This window comes from Idiotropiscis lumnitzeri, chromosome 14 (genome assembly GCF_059441095.1).
Source record: "Idiotropiscis lumnitzeri isolate Australia: NSW breed Sydney's pygmy pipehorse chromosome 14, RoL_Ilum_1.0, whole genome shotgun sequence".
NCBI lineage: Eukaryota > Metazoa > Chordata > Actinopteri > Syngnathiformes > Syngnathidae > Idiotropiscis > Idiotropiscis lumnitzeri.
The window spans coordinates 6,448,941-6,466,757 of NC_142404.1; the positions used below are offsets into that span (position 1 = coordinate 6,448,941).

At 40.2% G+C, this 17,817-nt stretch overlaps 2 protein-coding genes across 18 annotated transcripts in view; one reads left to right on the plus strand and one right to left on the minus strand.

Annotated features, from left to right (window-relative positions):
* caska (calcium/calmodulin-dependent serine protein kinase a) overlaps window positions 1–17,817 on the plus strand; it is a 94,727-nt gene that overhangs the window by 57,694 nt on the left and 19,216 nt on the right. For 12 of the 17 annotated variants that reach the window (XM_088314603.1, XM_088314594.1, XM_088314596.1 and 9 more), the window contains exons 6-13: window positions 9,760–9,862; window positions 10,015–10,190; window positions 11,031–11,153; window positions 11,479–11,562; window positions 12,426–12,525; window positions 13,591–13,608; window positions 13,713–13,834; window positions 16,666–16,743. In XM_088314603.1, coding sequence (XP_088170729.1) covers window positions 9,760–9,862; window positions 10,015–10,190; window positions 11,031–11,153; window positions 11,479–11,562; window positions 12,426–12,525; window positions 13,591–13,608; window positions 13,713–13,834; window positions 16,666–16,743 — 804 coding nt within the window. The remainder of the gene's footprint in view (window positions 1–9,759; window positions 9,863–10,014; window positions 10,191–11,030; window positions 11,154–11,478; window positions 11,563–12,425; window positions 12,526–13,590; window positions 13,609–13,712; window positions 13,835–16,665; window positions 16,744–17,817) is intronic. The other 5 variants (XM_088314597.1, XM_088314602.1, XM_088314613.1 and 2 more) reach the window with 1 other exon arrangement.
* Window positions 4,527–7,861, minus strand: gpr34b (G protein-coupled receptor 34b). Its single transcript, XM_088315474.1, has 3 exons — window positions 7,564–7,861; window positions 5,415–5,986; window positions 4,527–5,136 (listed from the first exon to the last, which is right to left on the minus strand). The coding sequence occupies exons 1-3, from the start codon at window positions 7,687–7,689 to the stop codon at window positions 4,656–4,658; spliced, it is 1,179 nt and encodes a 392-aa protein (XP_088171600.1). The 5' UTR covers window positions 7,690–7,861; the 3' UTR covers window positions 4,527–4,655.

The following is a 17,817-nucleotide window of genomic DNA, read 5'->3' on the forward strand; positions in this document are numbered from 1 at the left end:
GACGACTGTGCAGAAAAAAAAAAGTCTGAATGCTTTGACTCAAAAATAAAGTTATGATTCTGCAAGAATTAAGTCAGAATTTTAATGGGATATTATTGCGAAATTATGAGGCTGACTTTGTAAAAGCCATGGGGTTCACAGTTTTGGAACAAAATAGTAGTTGATAGTCCAGAAATTATGGTAAATGGATTAAATACAATATACAATACAATACAACTTTATGTAGAGCGCATCTCAGATGGAACATTGTAAATACAATAATATAAACGTCATTTATATAACTAAATTTAAGCACATACGAATACCAGAAGGTAGGCAACAGGTGAAATTAGCACCCTGTGTGATAAAACGCAATCAAGTAAAAGCACCGTTTCCTCTACTACAGGAAAAATAGGCCTTATTAATGGACTGAATAATATATAATGTGTAAAAGAAAAAGCGTATGCATAAAATACCGTCCGCGATGGCGAGTCATCATACCACCCAAATTAAGTTACAAAATCAACCTAGAATTTTGGTAGCAGTGCACTAATATTGCACTCTACGCATTAATATTAACCTCATAAAAACACATGTACTATACTTACATAAATTGCGTCTTAAAAGGCATATGAGATGATTGACATGCGTACCATTCACCGAGGAAAAACATTCTGTCAGTCATGCATGCCATTTAGTTCTTGATCGCAAAACGGTCAAAGGCGCCATGCCTTGTTATCAGAGACTGGTATCGGCCAAATTGAAATAAAGCCAGTATCTGATACTCTACCCCATCCCTACTCGCCATTAACTACTTTTTGCAGATAGAAGGTGTTTAATCAGGTTCTAAATAAAGCAAGTTTCTACTATCACCCTATAACAGAAGCGGCTGCCTTGTCCTTATCAGAAAAGCTTCTCCCAATTTATGTCTTCTCTCTGTCTCTCTCTCTCTCTCTCTCTCTCTCTCTCTCTCTCTCTCTCTCTCTCTCTCTCTCTCTCTCTCTCTCTCTCACTCTCATACACACACACACACACTTAAATTTACAAGAAAGCTGCTCGAGCGCGCTGCAACTTCCCATGCATGAAAGTCACTGAATTGATTTAAAGCCACAGTATTTATCTCCCTCCATACGTCACTGCTGCCAGCAGTTCTTTCGTGGCTATGTGTGCGTGCGTGTGCGCGTGCGTGTGTGTGTGGGGGTGTGTGCGCATGTGTGTGTACATTCTACGATTATTTTTTTTCAACACACTATCCTCTAGGGATGGGCAGAATTAGGTGTATTTGATCATTATCATTGACGAAGGTTGATTAATGGTGCCTTGAAGCCGTCATGGCATGCACTACCTGGCTGTAACTTTCAGAGGCGCTGTTGAGTCGCTCTCGACGAGTGTGCTGTCGCTGTGGACGTCAACTTGGGCCTTGCACCAGCAACATGGAAACATCTCCCACTCGCACTTTGCTCAACATGACACCGGTGTGGAAACTGAGTTCATAACATTGAAAAAACATTGATCGTTCATCACATGCCTGTCCACACATTTATTTATCAGGATAGAGAACTAGCAGTAAACAAAAACATTTCTGTTCCCAGAAAGTAACCTGCCGAGTTCTGGCCAGAATGCGAGAAAAGTAGTCAATTTCAGCTCACTGAGCATGCACTTTTGTAGACTTTGTGTGAATGTGTACAATGATTTTTTTTAAATAAAATTACAATTGATAAGCATTAAAGGGGAAGTGAACCCAAAATATTTCTTAACAAGCATGCAGCCTCGCTAGTCGAAATACGGCATTCGGATTGATTTGCATTGGTGGAATATGGCTTGAGCAGCAAAATCCACCCATATGTGCACACACATGCGTGTATTTGTTCACCCAAATAGTAACTATTTACATTAAAAAAAAAAAAGTCGCGGAGGAGTCTTCCATGCATCACTTCTAGATCAGGACGCGGCTCATTTGGCTTGACTCTTTAGAACCGCCGCTCATCCACAAGCGTCAGCTTTCCTTTTTCTTTGTGATCGTCGTCATCATCAACAATGACAACATTTTTGGTTTGCGTTTTGCTCCACTGTACACTGCTCGAGCATCAGCCATCTGTACTTTTCCATTCTACAGTGTGGCTCCCCCTTCTTGGCCCCCCCCACACCCTTGACCTTTTCCTCCTTTCCTGTTTTTCATGTTGGCTAATGCCTCACCCAATAGTGGGAATAAATTTTCCTCCAATTTTGAAAACTTCATCGAAGATGGCCCAGACTTTGTCCCACCCATCCGATTGAAAAAATAACATAAAATAGTAATCAAATCGAATTTATTCGTCAACGGCAGGGGGGGTGGTTATTTAGTTCAACAAATCTATTGTTGTGTGTTGGAAGTGTGTTTTGCTCTCGTTGTTGGCTTTTGGTGTTTTTTATTTTAGTTTTTTTTTTTGGTGGGCCATTAAGTGCACAGGTAATAGTCAAGAGTAAAACAGTAAACGGAATTTATTGCAACACGGAAACTAGAAAAACGTCATAGCTGCTCAGTTCACTATGGCTAAAATGACAATTGAGTCCCCGTTCAGCAGAAGACATGCGTTATAATACCACTTTGAGGAAATAATTTGGAAAAAAATATGCTTGATCTGTCTCCAAATTAGAAGTAGCGCGTACTTGTTTCAAGCTGTTCATTCATCACTCCCAGTTGAAATTTACTGTAAAACTGGCTCATAAAACAAAAGATAATGAAACGTTGTCTATGTCGACATCAAGATGCTCAAGCACACCATGTGATTCCATCTAACGAGAAGTCTGCTACCTGAATACTAATACTAATATGAACACAGTCTCACGGATGTGTCAAACCATCAAAGAACTCCTACTTCAACAATCGTCACAGGCATATATTCGTATGAACAACAAAACTTCTAAACATTGTTCTGTATTACACTGAAGGGGCATCGATTTCTTGCTGTTCATTGAGATGCATCTCTTCCCGTACACCAAAGTGTGTGCCCGGAATGTTGCGGCTCAACGTTATACAACTTTTAATAAACTATAAATGCGTTACAAAACAAACATTTGCTTAAAAATCAGTGATATAGCAGGGGAGGGAATGCTCAACCTGGTGTGAAGATTTTTTAATTCCTTTATCATACAAATAAAAACTACAAAGGAAAAAAAATTATTTAAACAAGGCATTCGTGGCGCAGTACTTACTATTGAGCTTGTAGTTGTAAGTGCTATGTAGGCCTCTAGATGGCACAGCTGTTCCAGTTTAATGCTTTGCGTCACCCCACCCAATACTCAGACTCATGACATTTATGCTGAGAAATTAACGTGACTGTCTAAAACCAAGGGAGGGAAAACATGCACTTTACAGCGACAAATGCATGGACATTATGTTTTAAGGGTTGAACCTCACACTTTCATGTCTAAAAAAAAAAAAAAAAGTTGGGCTTGGATGTCTGCGTATTGTTTGGTTTTGTCTGAATGTCTCGGTGATTGCACTGCAATGACTAATGGAAGAACTCTGTCTGCTTTTGGATCTCCATTGTTGTTCTTTCCATGGCCACCTCACAGGGAATGAGCACCATCACTGAGGTCTTTTGTCTCACTTTACTGATGCATTCACACTTGCTGGGAAGAAGAAATCATCACCCTTGGGGTGTTTTAAGTGTCTCGAGTCTGCTGCGCAAGGCACTTATAAAACAACAATATAATTTATAGGATAACACACTAAAATGGAATGGAAACGAGAATGTGATAAGCAAGTACTGTTTTGATCATTCAATCACAGCACATCTGGAAATGCACAGAAGTTAACGTCTTGATCCAGCATCTCCAAAGATTCAGCTTTTAGAAGCAAATTGTAGCCGAGTCACATCCAACGTCTTCCCTCTTCTCTTCTGGTTCTTGATTCGTCCTGCTGTGTTGAGGTGAGGTGGTGGTTTAGTGACGTTGACCGTCACACATCCTTGCGTTCCATCAGATGTATCCACTTGTTGGAACAGAATGTCCCAGCATCGCTCTTGCTGCTGGCTTCGCTCCCCCACAGTCTAACTTCAGTCACACAATTGCAATCGTTTTACGTATTTGTAGATGACTTACAGTGTCCCCTCCACATATTCATGATAATTGCTTACACCTAAATTCACATTTTCATTTATTTCTACCTCCAGAGTTGGCTGAAAAATTCACTCTTTTGCTGTTTGTATGTTCTCTCTGAAATATGCTAAGTTTCCTTCGTATTTCCTCAAAAGTTAAGACCACCAATATCACGCAGGGAACCTCTTTGTCATTTGCAAGACTTTTTGCATTGCTTTGTTTGGTGCTCCTATTTAAATTGAGTTCCTATCAAATTGAGCGGCCAACAGTTTTCAAAGGCAGCGACCGTTGGATCACGCCGGGGTTCGTTCAATGTCGCAAATGTTCGGAAAGAGGTTCAACAGTTTGAGGGATTTTTCTTTTCGTTAGGAAATTTTTGAATGTGTTCAAAAATAAAAGTATTGAAAGTATGAACGTTTTTATTCTGGGATGTTGGTAGTTTAGTGGTTCACATATTGCATCTTCTGAAATGTTATCTCGCACACTTGTTTGGGAGTCAAACTGATATCAAGCCACAAATAATTTCAATTTTATTTCAAAGTAGCTGGGATATTAGCTTGCTCTCTGTCAGGCCGACCCGCTTTCCTTTCCATTTACACCGTGGTACTGCTCCCGTTTCCTCCCGCCGAAGAATCTCGTACACGAAAAGTATTGCCCAACAAGCGCCGCACCTCCTTCCTCACAGAGGACAATAAGAGGAATAAAAGAACAGGATCCAGGCAGGTATTAAGAGCTGAAAAGAGCAACGCCAATTCATTAGCTTTGTCGGCCACGCCCCTCCAGAAGCAGGAAGTGTCTGTAATTTGGGTCTTGATGTAGAACACCCGAATCACATGATACGGGAAGAAACAGACAGTGAAGAGGAACAGGATGAAGAAGGATTTCCATGCGGTTCTTGAGTAGCGGTGAGCATTGGGCAGGTCGGGTTTATTTTGTGATGTTCTCAGAAGCTTGTGGGCGATCTTCATGTAGGACACCACCAAGGAGATGAACACCAGCCAGAAGACCACCAGCATGCAAATGTTGATGTACGCTTTCCACTTTGCATCATGGAGCTGTTTGTAGTGGAAACACCTAGACATCCCCCCCCCAAAAAAGCGAATTTGTGTAACTTGGCAAAGCCTAACCTGAAAGTTTTTTTTCTTTTTCAAATGCCCTACAGGCAGTCGTGCACGGCTCACTTATTTTTATTACTAAAAGTAAAAAAAAAAAATGTAAGTTATGAACTGCTTATTTAGCTACCAGTAATGCACAGGTGTTAAACTCAAGGCCCGGGGGCCAGATCTGGCCTGCAACCTCATTTTACATGGCACGCGAAGAGCAAATCATCAACCACCAAAAACTTCACCAACCTGTTCACCTGCGATGACGTCTTTGGCATGAAGAAGACTGAAGCCAAGCCAAAGGCCATGATCCAAATAGCCGCGCAGATGGCAATGCTCCATCTGGTGGGCTGCAGTCTGCTCTGTGCCCGAGTTCCCCGGTGGATCTTCAAGTAGCGATCCACGCTGATCAGCCCCAGCAAAGTGATGCTGATGTACATGTTCATGTAGAAGAAGTTGCCCACCACATTGCATAGCATGGGGCCCAAGGTCCACACGTTCCCCCGGGCATGGTAGAGAATCCTGAACGGCAGACAGACCACCAGGAGAAGGTCGGCGAACGTCACGTTGATAAGGAAGACTCGCACTGAGTTCGGTTTCGAGCGCACGTGGAACAAAGCCCACAGAGCCAGCAGATTCCCAAGCAGACCCAGAGCGAAGATGATGGAGTAAAGCACAGCAAGTGGGCATTGCAGCGCGTTGTAATCGACACAAGGCTGCTGAGGATCAGGCGTTGTTGTCAAGTTCATCCCGTTGACAAAAGGGAAAATGGACGTCTGACGGTCCGCTGACATGATGTAGGGAAAGTGTGATCTTCCAGCCTGTCCAAGGAAACAACACAAATATGTTGGTGTCTTTACCAATAAGTGATGCGACCAACGTAGTCGCTGTGGCGAGCTATAGTTAACTTTTTTGCAGTGTTAATGCGAGCTTAATATTTCCTGCACTGCAATTTTGTTGAAGCTGGATGGCATCCGCTGTATTTATCACAGCTATGCACTTCCATAATTGCATACCATTATAAATTGCAAATTCCCCCTTAATGGAACAGTAAATATACCACAAACTATCTTCCCCAACATACTTTATCCTAATTGCGTAACATATGACGTTTAACAGATAATTTCATTTTGAGAAAATGTGCCTATATATGTGAAACGCTTCGTAATTTCTACTAACGTAGTCTGACCTAGGACTTCTCGATTATGAAAAACAATGGTAATCACGATTATTTTGGTAACAATTAAAATCACGATTATTCAAATGATTATTTTTTGGGGGGGGTGGTACGGAACCAAAACAAATTTAAATGTAACCAATTATAAAAAAAAAAAATAATTCTTTGTAACACAATAATCATGCAGGTCCCTTTTGTGACCAAACAACATTTATAAAACAATATATCTTAAATTAAAAAAAAAAAAGGCGCAAATGTATGCATTTGAGTATGGTTTCCTTGTATAAGGTAGCAGTGTATTGGAGTTTACTTGCCATAAAACATTTAAATAAACAATTCCAATAGAACCCTCAAATTTTGAACTCAACTCACCATAGTATTAGACATTGTAAAAGTTGCGTATTTATATATATATATATATATATATATATATATATATATATATATAATTGGGTTTCTTATGTAGTAAACCAGTATTCCGTTACATCTAAGAATATCTCTAAGTTGAAAGGTTGGAGACCCCTGCACTATATGGATATCAACTATTTGGATCCATTCCACTATTTGGAGCTATTCCACCCACAGGAAGTGATAATGTGGGAAATTACAGTGGCTGCCAGTTTCCAATTGATGTATGGATTGAGTATGTGGGATTTTTATTTTTTTAATCTCTTTTCCAGTTCACTGTAAAGGGTCTTCTGGGGTTCTCTGTATCTTGGATGAAACTTGTCCAACCATTGCAACTTTGGAACTCTGCATAGCAATGATGTCCAAAATGTCTTAATAAGATGATGAATTTGAATGGGGTTTCCAGAAATGGATCAGTTGTTTTTGTGTTTTAGTAAAATGTTTTACATTTTACGGCTCAATTGAAGGTTGCACCATTTTTTTTTTGTTTGTTTGGAGGTTTTGTGGTTGGGGTGGGCATTATGTTTTTGAAATATGTAAAAAATGATCATCTGTGTTCTTTGTCATTAGTTTATGATCAGTGCATATCAATAATGGTAATATTCTTCTTTTATCATCGTCTGTCCATTTTCCGTTAAGCTTAAAAAAACTCATGATGAGGTGAAGCCCATCCCTGCTGACTTTGGGCAAGAGACGGTGTACAACATGGACCGGTCCCAGCCAATCCTAATATTTAATCATCATTTAGCCTCTAATAGAAACAAACAAAAAAAAGAAACAACATTATCCTTACTTTAAATTGGATGTACTTACCCTGTAATTTAAGTCCATGAAAATTGGTCTTTCAGCTGCTGATTTCTGCGCATTTACGCTTCCTCTTTCGGGACTACTTACTACCACTTCCAGTCTGTAGAAAAGACACATTTCCCAATGTGTCATCAGGCTTTCTGTACTCCATCAAGCAGCTTCAGACTATAAAGTTTTCAGTGAAGGTGGAGAAAATCTTAGTTCCCTCTTCATCATGTCCGCGTTACTCTGCCCGAGTGCGCCATTGAAAGTCAATAGAGAATTGCTGACATATAAAATGCGGTGATGTCGGACAGAGAAAATGTTGGGCTGTGGTCTACTTTTCTTTTTCTTTTTTTTCTTGCTACTTGTAGTCCCAATACACACACACCCACACACACAGAGAGAGAGAGGGAGCGAGAGAGAGAGGGAGTGAGAGAAAGAGAGAGAGAGAGAGGGAGCGAGAGAGGGTGGGGGGGTAGCTGGACTCAATTCGCAAGTTTTGGTTTCACACATGAGTGCATGTGGTGGCAGCTAGCATCATGCGCAACTTGAACAATACAATGTGCTTTCCACTCCTGCTTCTTATTATAAAACACAACTGCAGTACATGCTGAGCGTAGACATTCTGAAAAGATAAAAAAAAGGTTACTAAAATACTATGTTGCTCCAATAGTACACTGGCCAAGAAAATCACAGCTTATTCTTGCTTTTTCTTTTTTAGGAGACACTACCATCTACTTTCTATACCAGTTGTTGCCCTTTGTCCAGTATTTTAAATCCATACACATTTCTAGATTTGATGGTATTATTTCATTGTTGAATTGCTTCATAAGAATAAAAAAATAGCTGGAACAAAAGCAGAGCCAACTTTTGAGAGCGAGAATGAGTGAGCTAAAACGTGTTACGTGTGGCTGTGTGAGGAAGCAATTGAGAGCCAAAATACCCATCTTAAATTGTGTTTAATTTAAGCAAAGAGATAAATAATGTAAATATAATATGATACAAATAATAAATACAGCCATCTCTACAGTGCAACCCTGATCCGAGCTCATTTGTGAATATGCCTTGCGTGACAACAAGAGTCTGAGCAAGGTTTTGGTACGCTCTGTGACTATAGCTGCGTTCTGCATCATTTGGGGAAAAATATCGTCTCCCGGTGTTTATAATATAGATAATACCTCATTTGATAACGTGGAGACCCAGAGCTATTCTTTCGAAGCGACTAATGTATGTACTAATCCGCTTCTAGGGCAAAATGTAGCTAATGTGACTTTTAAATAGATGTGTTTTGTAGTCTGCAAATTACAGTAAGTGGATGTGAATAGGAAATGTGCCAGCTAATGAGCTTTAAATGTTTATGAATTATGAAACCTCTCCCATTAGCCTCTCCTCTTTTTTGGGGGGGCGAGCGGGACAGCCTGGTGAAATGCAATGACGGAAGCTCTTTAAAAGGACGCTGGACAGACAGGGACGCGGGCAGATTAGATTATCAATAACGATGATTAGATGATGATGGAAAGGATCCACAACCCGTGGACCGAAGACTGCCTGGCAATATCGGGAAAAGTGCAAACCTTGTCCCTGCTCGTTTGTTCTGAACAGATTTGGGTGCAAAATTGTTTAGACAAAGTACTGAATTTTATTCAATTTCAATGTATTTAATTCTTTTTACGTTTAACATTTTGACATATGCTGCCACTGTGAATTTGATTTACAGAGTTTGTGTTATTTGGGCAGAACACTTTTTTTTTTTTTTTGATGAAGTCAAACTTGCATTGCAGAGATATGCAATTTTTGTATTTTACTATGAGTGGCTTATATTAGATGTGTATCAAATGTGTTTCCACTTTTGGAAAAGCACTGCTTCCAATGTGAAAATATTAAATTTCATGTTTTTTTTCTTACTTTGTACTGATATCATGAATATCTGAATTGTCCCGCTTGAGAGCAAAAAACAGAATTTCAATTGAGTAAACATGCAGTGTAAATCCAGTTTTGCCAATTTCCTGCTAGTTGCCCGTGCCATATTTGTTTTTACCAAGAAATAGAAGAAGCGCAATGTTTGTTCCTCCCTGCAGTAAAATCTTCACTCCTTTCCAACTTTGTCCGTGTGCTGATGTCAATTTCCTGGCGTGTGATTAACGTTATTTATAGGAGGGTGTCACTCTTTAGTTAACCAGAAGCGACCACAAACTCATTTCTGTCTCTCTCCTCACTCAGCCTCACTGTGTGCTGCTGGCGTCCAAGGAGAATTCTGCGCCCGTCAAATTAGGAGGCTTTGGAGTGGCAATCCAGCTGGGAGAGTCAGGACTGGTGGCTGGAGGTACATGGCACACTTTGAGCCTCCTCATCTCAGATACTTTAGGAATAACTGGGGCGGGGGTGTTGGGGGAAATAATCCCATCCAGAGTGTTTTAAAAAGCAAATGGCATTTTTTTTAACAATAGACAAAATGATACCACCTTGCATGTGCAGGTCGCGTAGGAACACCCCACTTTATGGCGCCCGAAGTAGTGAAGAGGGAGCCTTATGGAAAACCCGTGGACGTGTGGGGCTGCGGCGTCATTCTCTTCATCCTCCTGTCAGGATGTCTGCCCTTCTATGGCACCAAAGAGCGTCTCTTCGAAGCCATCTGCAAGGGAAAATACAAGGTGCAGACAATACACCAGGGATTTTTGTTATTTTTTTTTTTTAGGCCACAAAATACATCATGCTTTTTCACTCATACAATGTTCCCTTCCCCCAGTTCGTTTTCGAATTTTAAATATCACCCACCGTTACGCTTCATAAACACGTTCTTATCTTGACACCCCTGGTTAAGATGTCGAAAGCCTTCAAATAAATTCCTTTCTTTTTTTTTTTTTTTAGTTGCAGAAGCCTATTCTCATATTGAAAATTGTAGAAAGGATTCACCAGACACCCATGGCCATCTCAGTCCCCAGACCTCAATGCAAAAAAAATAAATAAATAAAAAAATAAAGCTAAAGAGGAGAGGGCAGAGGAGATGACCCAGGGCGCTGAATGAATTATTGAGCTTGTGCAAAGAGAAATGGTCAAAGATCCCTCTTTCTGTATTCTCCCATATTGTGAAGGATATTGGGTGCGTTTTTTGGGCAAAAGGGATAGCACATGGGATTTGCTATTAAATAATTGTTTTCTTAATGTGGAGTTAGATTTTTTTTTTCACTGAATAAATGTGTGAATTAAAGGTTGTATCTTTTTCTTTTTAATTTGGTCCTATATTATTTAGCCAAAAACTACATTTATTAGACGCAAAAGAATCTTATCCAGGGTTTGCCCTTAATTATGGTTGGGTGTTAAAACGATAACATTTAAGTGATTTGCGAACGTGGTCATGGACCGAGTTCTACTTGTATCTCAAGGCACCACGGATGGGTCTGGAACATATCCGCCGCAATTAACAAAGCGTTCACTGTAACTCATATATGAAAGAACATTAAGTTGTGCAGTCCTTCAACGCTTTAACACAGATGAACCCGCGGCAGTGGAGTCAAATCTCGGAGAGCGCTAAAGATCTGGTGAGGCGCATGCTGATGCTGGACCCCGCCGAGAGGATCACCGTTTATGAGGCCCTCAACCATCCTTGGCTCAAGGTTTGACTTTTTCACAGAGATCCTCATTCAATTAATTTGTTAAAAAAAAAGAAATTAGGGTGGTGATATGTGTCCAAACAAATCTCCAAATGAAGGTTTGGTCACATGATTAATTATTCTTATTGACATGATTAAATATCCAGATTTACACCATTTTGCATGTTTCTAAAAGTACTTGAGATCTCAATACAGGCCAAAATTAGTAATACATCTTTATTCATTTTTGTTGAAGTTGGGATAATTATTCTCACAGGATAGTTTCATCAGAGATTTATTTGAACTGCAGGTGGCAATAATTTGCAATTTGTGTGAATGTTTATTGCAGGAGCGAGACCGCTATGCCTACAAGATCCACTTGCCGGAGACGGTGGAGCAGCTGAGAAAGTTCAACGCCAGGAGGAAGTTGAAGGTATACCAAACCAGACAAAGTTTTGATCAAAATATTGAGCGCCACTCCATAAATGGATTCATACCTAATGACATAAGCATGACCCAGTTTTTAGAGTTTGTCTTCACGAGAACAAAAACATCTTCGTGACACTTTTTTTTTAACTGACACGCTGAAACAAGAAAAAAAAGCACGCAAAAAAAAAAATGTAAGGCCAAAATGACGACTCCTCTGACAGTTAGTCAATAGTTTAGCATCAAATAATTTTGCGTCGCTCTCTATTTACCAGTAATATAAAATAAAAGTAAAATTCATTCTTATCAAAATCATTCCTTGACAACACAAGCCAACCCGACTGTTGCAGCTCCTGATGTCATTTAGTACATATGTGATATGTTTTTATATAATACAGTGCTATTTTTCATGATTAGAAATGCATAAAAACAGTATTGTGATTTTTACAGGGAACAGGGCCGGAACGTATTAATGGCTTTTTATTTAATGACGATGTGAAAAATGGATTTGATATTCAAGTGAAATTGATGACAGAACAAATTTGATTACCCACTTGTAAGTCAAGGTACCAGAGTATTTCCTTCCCGCTTAAGATCAGCATCCGTTGCCATCTGCTTAGTGTCCCGACTGACCTTTTTGATTTGTTTGGGCGTGATGACATCACTTCTTGTCATGAATTTGGGCCAACTCAAGAGTAATCACTTTCAGTCGCATGGTCAAGTGAAACTAACCCTGCTTCTTGCAGTAATTGAAATACAATTGGGTCGGTGGTAGTTGATCGATCAGGTAGGGTTTAAAGCCTAATTGTACACAGCATGTGTATATGTGATGTCACCATGGCCGATGTTCACCTGCTGGTGTGGTTTCAGGGGGCCGTATTGGCAGCAGTGTCCAGTCACAAGTTCAATTCCTACTACGGAGACCCTCCTGAGGAACTCCATGACTTCTCAGACGACCCCACCTCCTCAGGTGAATTTTGAAACTTGTGTTGTGTTTTTGAAAAGATAAGGCCAATTCTACTATTAAAAAAGAAGTCAGTTAACAGTTCAAATCCACGGTACTTTCTTTCCCAAACTTGAAGGCATTCGTACCCTGCGACGAGGGTCACTCCTCTCCCGCCCACACACGGGCCCCCGAAAAAGTAAAGAATGATCTGCATTGTCAAATGGAGTCTGATGTAATCAACACAGGACACAGATGGATAACATATGCACACCCAAACAACAAAAGCCACAATCATTTTGCCAAACTGTTAAATGTGGTCTAAAGATACTACATTGGAGGTGCGTCCTCTCTCGGGTGGTCACAAATGTTTAGAATTGATTAGCCAATCGATTATTCCCTTTGTCACGCACCGAGCGGTCATTGTTCATTATTAATGAACTCAAATACACCAATTTAACGCTATGTAGTTTTTCACCGTAGCAGCAGTTGTCCACTGTGGAGCCGGAGACTCGTCGTCATGTGGGTTACAGTCCCGATTCAGATCTACATCGCCGCCAGATCCGCTTCGAAGTAATACATGAAACCATATTTTTCTCCCTTTTCAGTCTGAAGCGACCGCAAACACTAGACGTCAACTTATTCTAGCTTTGATGCTGGAAGAGTGCGTCCGTCAGCAACAAATGCCCGTGCATAAACACAAAAGTAGCCAAACAAAATCATGCTTTTTAGTGTTGACCAATTTTTATTTGCGACACAACGGAGTTGCATGGTGGACCTTTTTTTTTTTTTTCCACAGCCCTCGTCCTATCCTTTTAATACGAGCCTGACGCAATAGAAATGTGTCAGTCAATGACATATGCACAACCAAGCACAATGACGATAAATTAAATGTCAATGCAAGACTGAAATCATCACGAATAAAAACCGTAACTACGCACACCCAAAGTGAAATTAGAAACACCCACCTCCATGGGAATGACCTCATCGGGCATGTCTTAATCTTAGTTTTTTTTATTGATTTATTTGTTTATTTTACAATCTTTTGCTTTTTTTTTTGTTTTTGCTTCTGTTAATGCCTCCCGCCTGCAGGGCTGCTCGCAGCAGAAAGTATGTATCTTTATATTTTTATGCTGTGTGGTGACTCCGTCCAACTATTTGTCAGTATGTTGAGAGATATTTGAATATATGTTTTTTTTTTTTCTGCTTTGCAGGAGCTGTTTCTCAGGTGTTGGACAGTTTAGAGGAAATCCATGCGTTGACTGACTGCAGTGAGAAGGATCTTGACTTCCTGCATAGTGTTTTCCAGGACCAACATTTACACACACTGCTCGACGTAAGTCAGTCACTTTTGATGATTTTTGAGATTTTCCACCGTCTTTTGGAATAACAAATGGTTTCATGTCTATTGTTGTTTATTCCTTGATAAAGCCTGTCTATCTAGCGAAACGTATGAAGTCATTTATTTGACAGGAAAGCACTTTGCATCCAATTTAATGACGAAAGGTCTTGCAAACAAGAAATCATGAGCATAGTGGCACATTTCTTAGTGTTTGAAAATTCTGCGCGTGCGAGGCCCGGCAGGTTGAAGCGGATTGTAGCGTTGTCGGTGTGGGCGCCTTGCACGTCTCCGCGTCGTTTCTGCTTGTAGCAGAGCGGCGAGGGAGTCAAAAGAATGGCGTCCATTGTGTGAAGATGTGTAAGAAGCACAGCTGTGTTGCGAGTGCAGCTGAAAGTTGCATGCACTGCAAGACGCTGAAGACAGAGGACGGACGCATTTGGAGTCTACTGGCCGAGAAAGCTTTTGTTGAAACCCCTTTCCTGCACCTGTCTCGTGAGTGTTTCATGACTTTCATGTGTTGGCCTCCCGGTTATTGAGTCCAAGTAAAAATCTTATTCGGTGCTGCTTTTGATGTCTGACTTGAGGTTGTTTTTTTTTTTTTAATCTTCTTGAGCTTTGTGGTATAGGTTGCCTTCAAGGAAGTGTTGTGCAGGTTTGCACATTTGAGCACATCCGTTCTGTAACACTGGTTGACTTACGTGTTGATTCTATCTGGAAAAAGTGTTCCCCATGATAAATAGTTTTAGACTGATGATTTTCCAGGAACGAATCAGGACACGCTGGAGAGACTAAAAGCCTTGGGATTCCCCCGGAAACTGCTTAGGCTGCAAGCAATCCTTAATAAGAGGGAAAAAAGATGTCTGGATGGTTTCCCAGAAGAAATCATGTTTATTAATACATTGATTAACTTGTTCGAGGATCAACCAGCCTCATTGTGAAAGCTGTTTAGTCACATTTTAACTTTGTAAAATGTCATCTGAGTTATTTTGCCTCTGCAAAAGTCGAACGACTCCTTCCTATCATTCAAGACCTAGGACGCTGTTTGCAAAGGTATACTGTCACCTGGTGGCGTTTTATCTGTACTGTTTATTTATGAATTAATAATTGTTGCCTGACGTCTGAGTCGCTGATGGTGTAGTGGTACACTCGCCTGACTTGTGTGCGGGCAGCGTGGGTTCAGTTCCCACTCGGTGACGATGTCTATGTCTGCCCTGTGACTAGCTGGCGACCAGTTCAGGGTGCGGTGCGCCTTTCGCCCGTAGTCAGCTGGGATAGGATCCAGCGCCCTCCCACGACCCTGTGCAGGATAAGCGATGACATGACATGACATGCCTGACGTCTAATAACGGGAGTCACCAACCTTATTGAAAGTGAGAGCGACTTATTGGGGACAGATTAATGCAAAGGGCTACCGGTTTGATACACATTTCTGAAATAACAAATTTGCTCAAATAATTGCCTCAAATCATATGTAATTATTCATTTGTTTTGGAGACTTACAATAAATCGGAAACCGGTGACTATCTCACTATGCAGCTTGTTTGTTTCTCGAAATCACTGCAATTGTTTACATTCTGAAACAATCACTTCATGAATAATCCTAGAAAATCACAATGTCCCATCTTCATGTGGTCCTTGGGGGCTGACACTGGTGACACAGACCCTTTTCTCCTTGTGGTTAGCATCACTTGTGCATTTTTTTAGATGCTCACTGAACTATAGTTTTCCGAGATTTACCATTTGACTTTTGACCTGTTTAGCATAAGCAGTTTGCAAAATGGGTGCATGACTTATTTTTCCGCTTTGAATTTTTTCTTAGCAGAGGATTAAGGCTGGTTCGTCGCGGGTTTGATTATGTTCAATCTATATTTTTGTAATTGTTTAGCGGAAGCACAACGGGATAGCGGTTGGGACATCTGTCCTGACAGTTCTGAGGTCTTGCGTTAGAAACTCGGTTGCAAACGCTCCTGTGTGGAATTTGCCTGTTCACCTCATACTGGCACGGGTTAGTTTTTTTTTTTCTTTTTCTTGCTACTCTGCCTTCCTTCCCACTTTGCCATAACGTGCATGTCGGGTTCATAGACAACTCCAAATTGTCCATGCGTGTGAACGTAAGAATGCTTGTCTACAGTATATGTACCAAGCAATTGACTCCTGACTTTCGTGAGGATAAGCGGTATAGTAAATGTGTGCTTGTCGTTTAGATGACACCGGCCAGTACTGGGTCAAGTCTTTCATTCTCAGCTTGATGTGTTGCGGCCAGCAAGTCAAGACATGCACATCTGTTGTTAGAATTGATTTTGAATTGCAAGCACGGACTCTTGGTGCGACTCAAATATTCACTGGTTTTCCAACATTCAACCAAAGTTTTGTTCCATTATTTCTTGCTTTTTACTGCACTGAGCCCTCAGCTGCTGCCTTTGTTGAAACTCTGTTGACAAACACACCCTTGTCAGTGTAGTATGAGTTAGTCTCTTTTTTTTTTTAAACAATCAACTGTGTGACAATATTGAGTCAAAAAGATTTGTTGTACTGCTCATCACATATTTTTATGTATAGTAGGTATTGAAGATATTTAATATTTCAATATTATGAATTCTGATGAGTAAAATGAATTTTGACCATTTCGACCCCTCCACAATAATGTTCATTATTGCTGTATCTCCGAATCAAGTGTGATCGGTTTGATTGTAAGATCTTCATGATATGAGTGGAAATTCCAGATGTGCTTTTCACAGAAATGTTGATGAAGTGGCAAAAAACACAAGTGGTGATTGTGTCGTACCACCAGCTGATTAATGGATGTGAGTGTTTGTCTTTTGCAGCTCTACGATAAGATCAACACCAAGTCGTCCCCGCAGATCAGGAACCCGTCCAGTGACGGCGTGCTGAGAGCCAAAGAGGTAGAACGGCATACAATCCTTTCCATCAATATCTCTTCTCTTTTAGGATTAAAGGGGTTAACCGCCTGTCAATTTTCCTTTTCCGCTGCACTGCGCCTACTTGGGCCTTACTTGGTAATTCCAGATTTAAGTTAACCTTTTGTGTCCAAATAAAAAAAAAATAAAAAGGTTAAATTGTACAAATTGGCTTTATGTCAAACTGAAAAATATATATTTTTTTTTTGTTATCCATGCTAAAATGTGCAATAAGCTCTGATGTACAAGTGACGGGAATTTTTTCTTTCTTTATTTATTTTTTTATTTAGAATATTTGGCGTTCATTGTTTTTTTTTTACTGTTTTTTGTCAGTGTGTCTTGTTCCGAGTAATGCTTTCAATGCAGCACTTTACTGCTGTTTGTATTTTCCATGTCTGTCTTACTCTTGGATAAAATTTGACGGAAATTCAGGAGATCCTCATTCTTCTAGATGTTTGTTGTGTGTTTGCAATCTGAGTGATATGTTAATGTGGTGAGGTACGCACTGTTTCCTGAGGTCGAGCCGAGCTGGTAATGTGCAGTGGAAAATCGTTATGAAAATGTCTCTTTTAATGTTTCTGGCTTTTTGCTTACTAATACCTTCACTCTTCCGGGCCTATGTCGTAAGAATGTCAGGGTTTGTCCACTTCAGAAAAGAAAAAGGTTGTTGATGTTGTCCTTTTGATGGCGCTGGTTTGTTTTGCAACTGCACGGAAGTCTTTGCCACTAAAAGCCTGTGCACAGTGATGCCTCTTTTTACAAAGTTATTTGGAAGTGGAAACCCCTGCAAAAAGTGAAAAATCACCAAGAAGAGGTTGACTTTCTTACTTTTATTTTTGTAATATTTTTTTTAAATTGGATTTACACCTCTATTACACGTTAATAATAAAAAATAAAAATTAAAACATAACAATGAATAGGAGTTTTTTTTTTTCTTTTACCATTTGCGGGGGGGTTCTGGTCCCCACTAAACACAATAAATGAGGAATTGATATATATATATATATATATGTATACATACTGTGGTGAGGAACTTTAGTGACCTCCCAAGTGATCTTT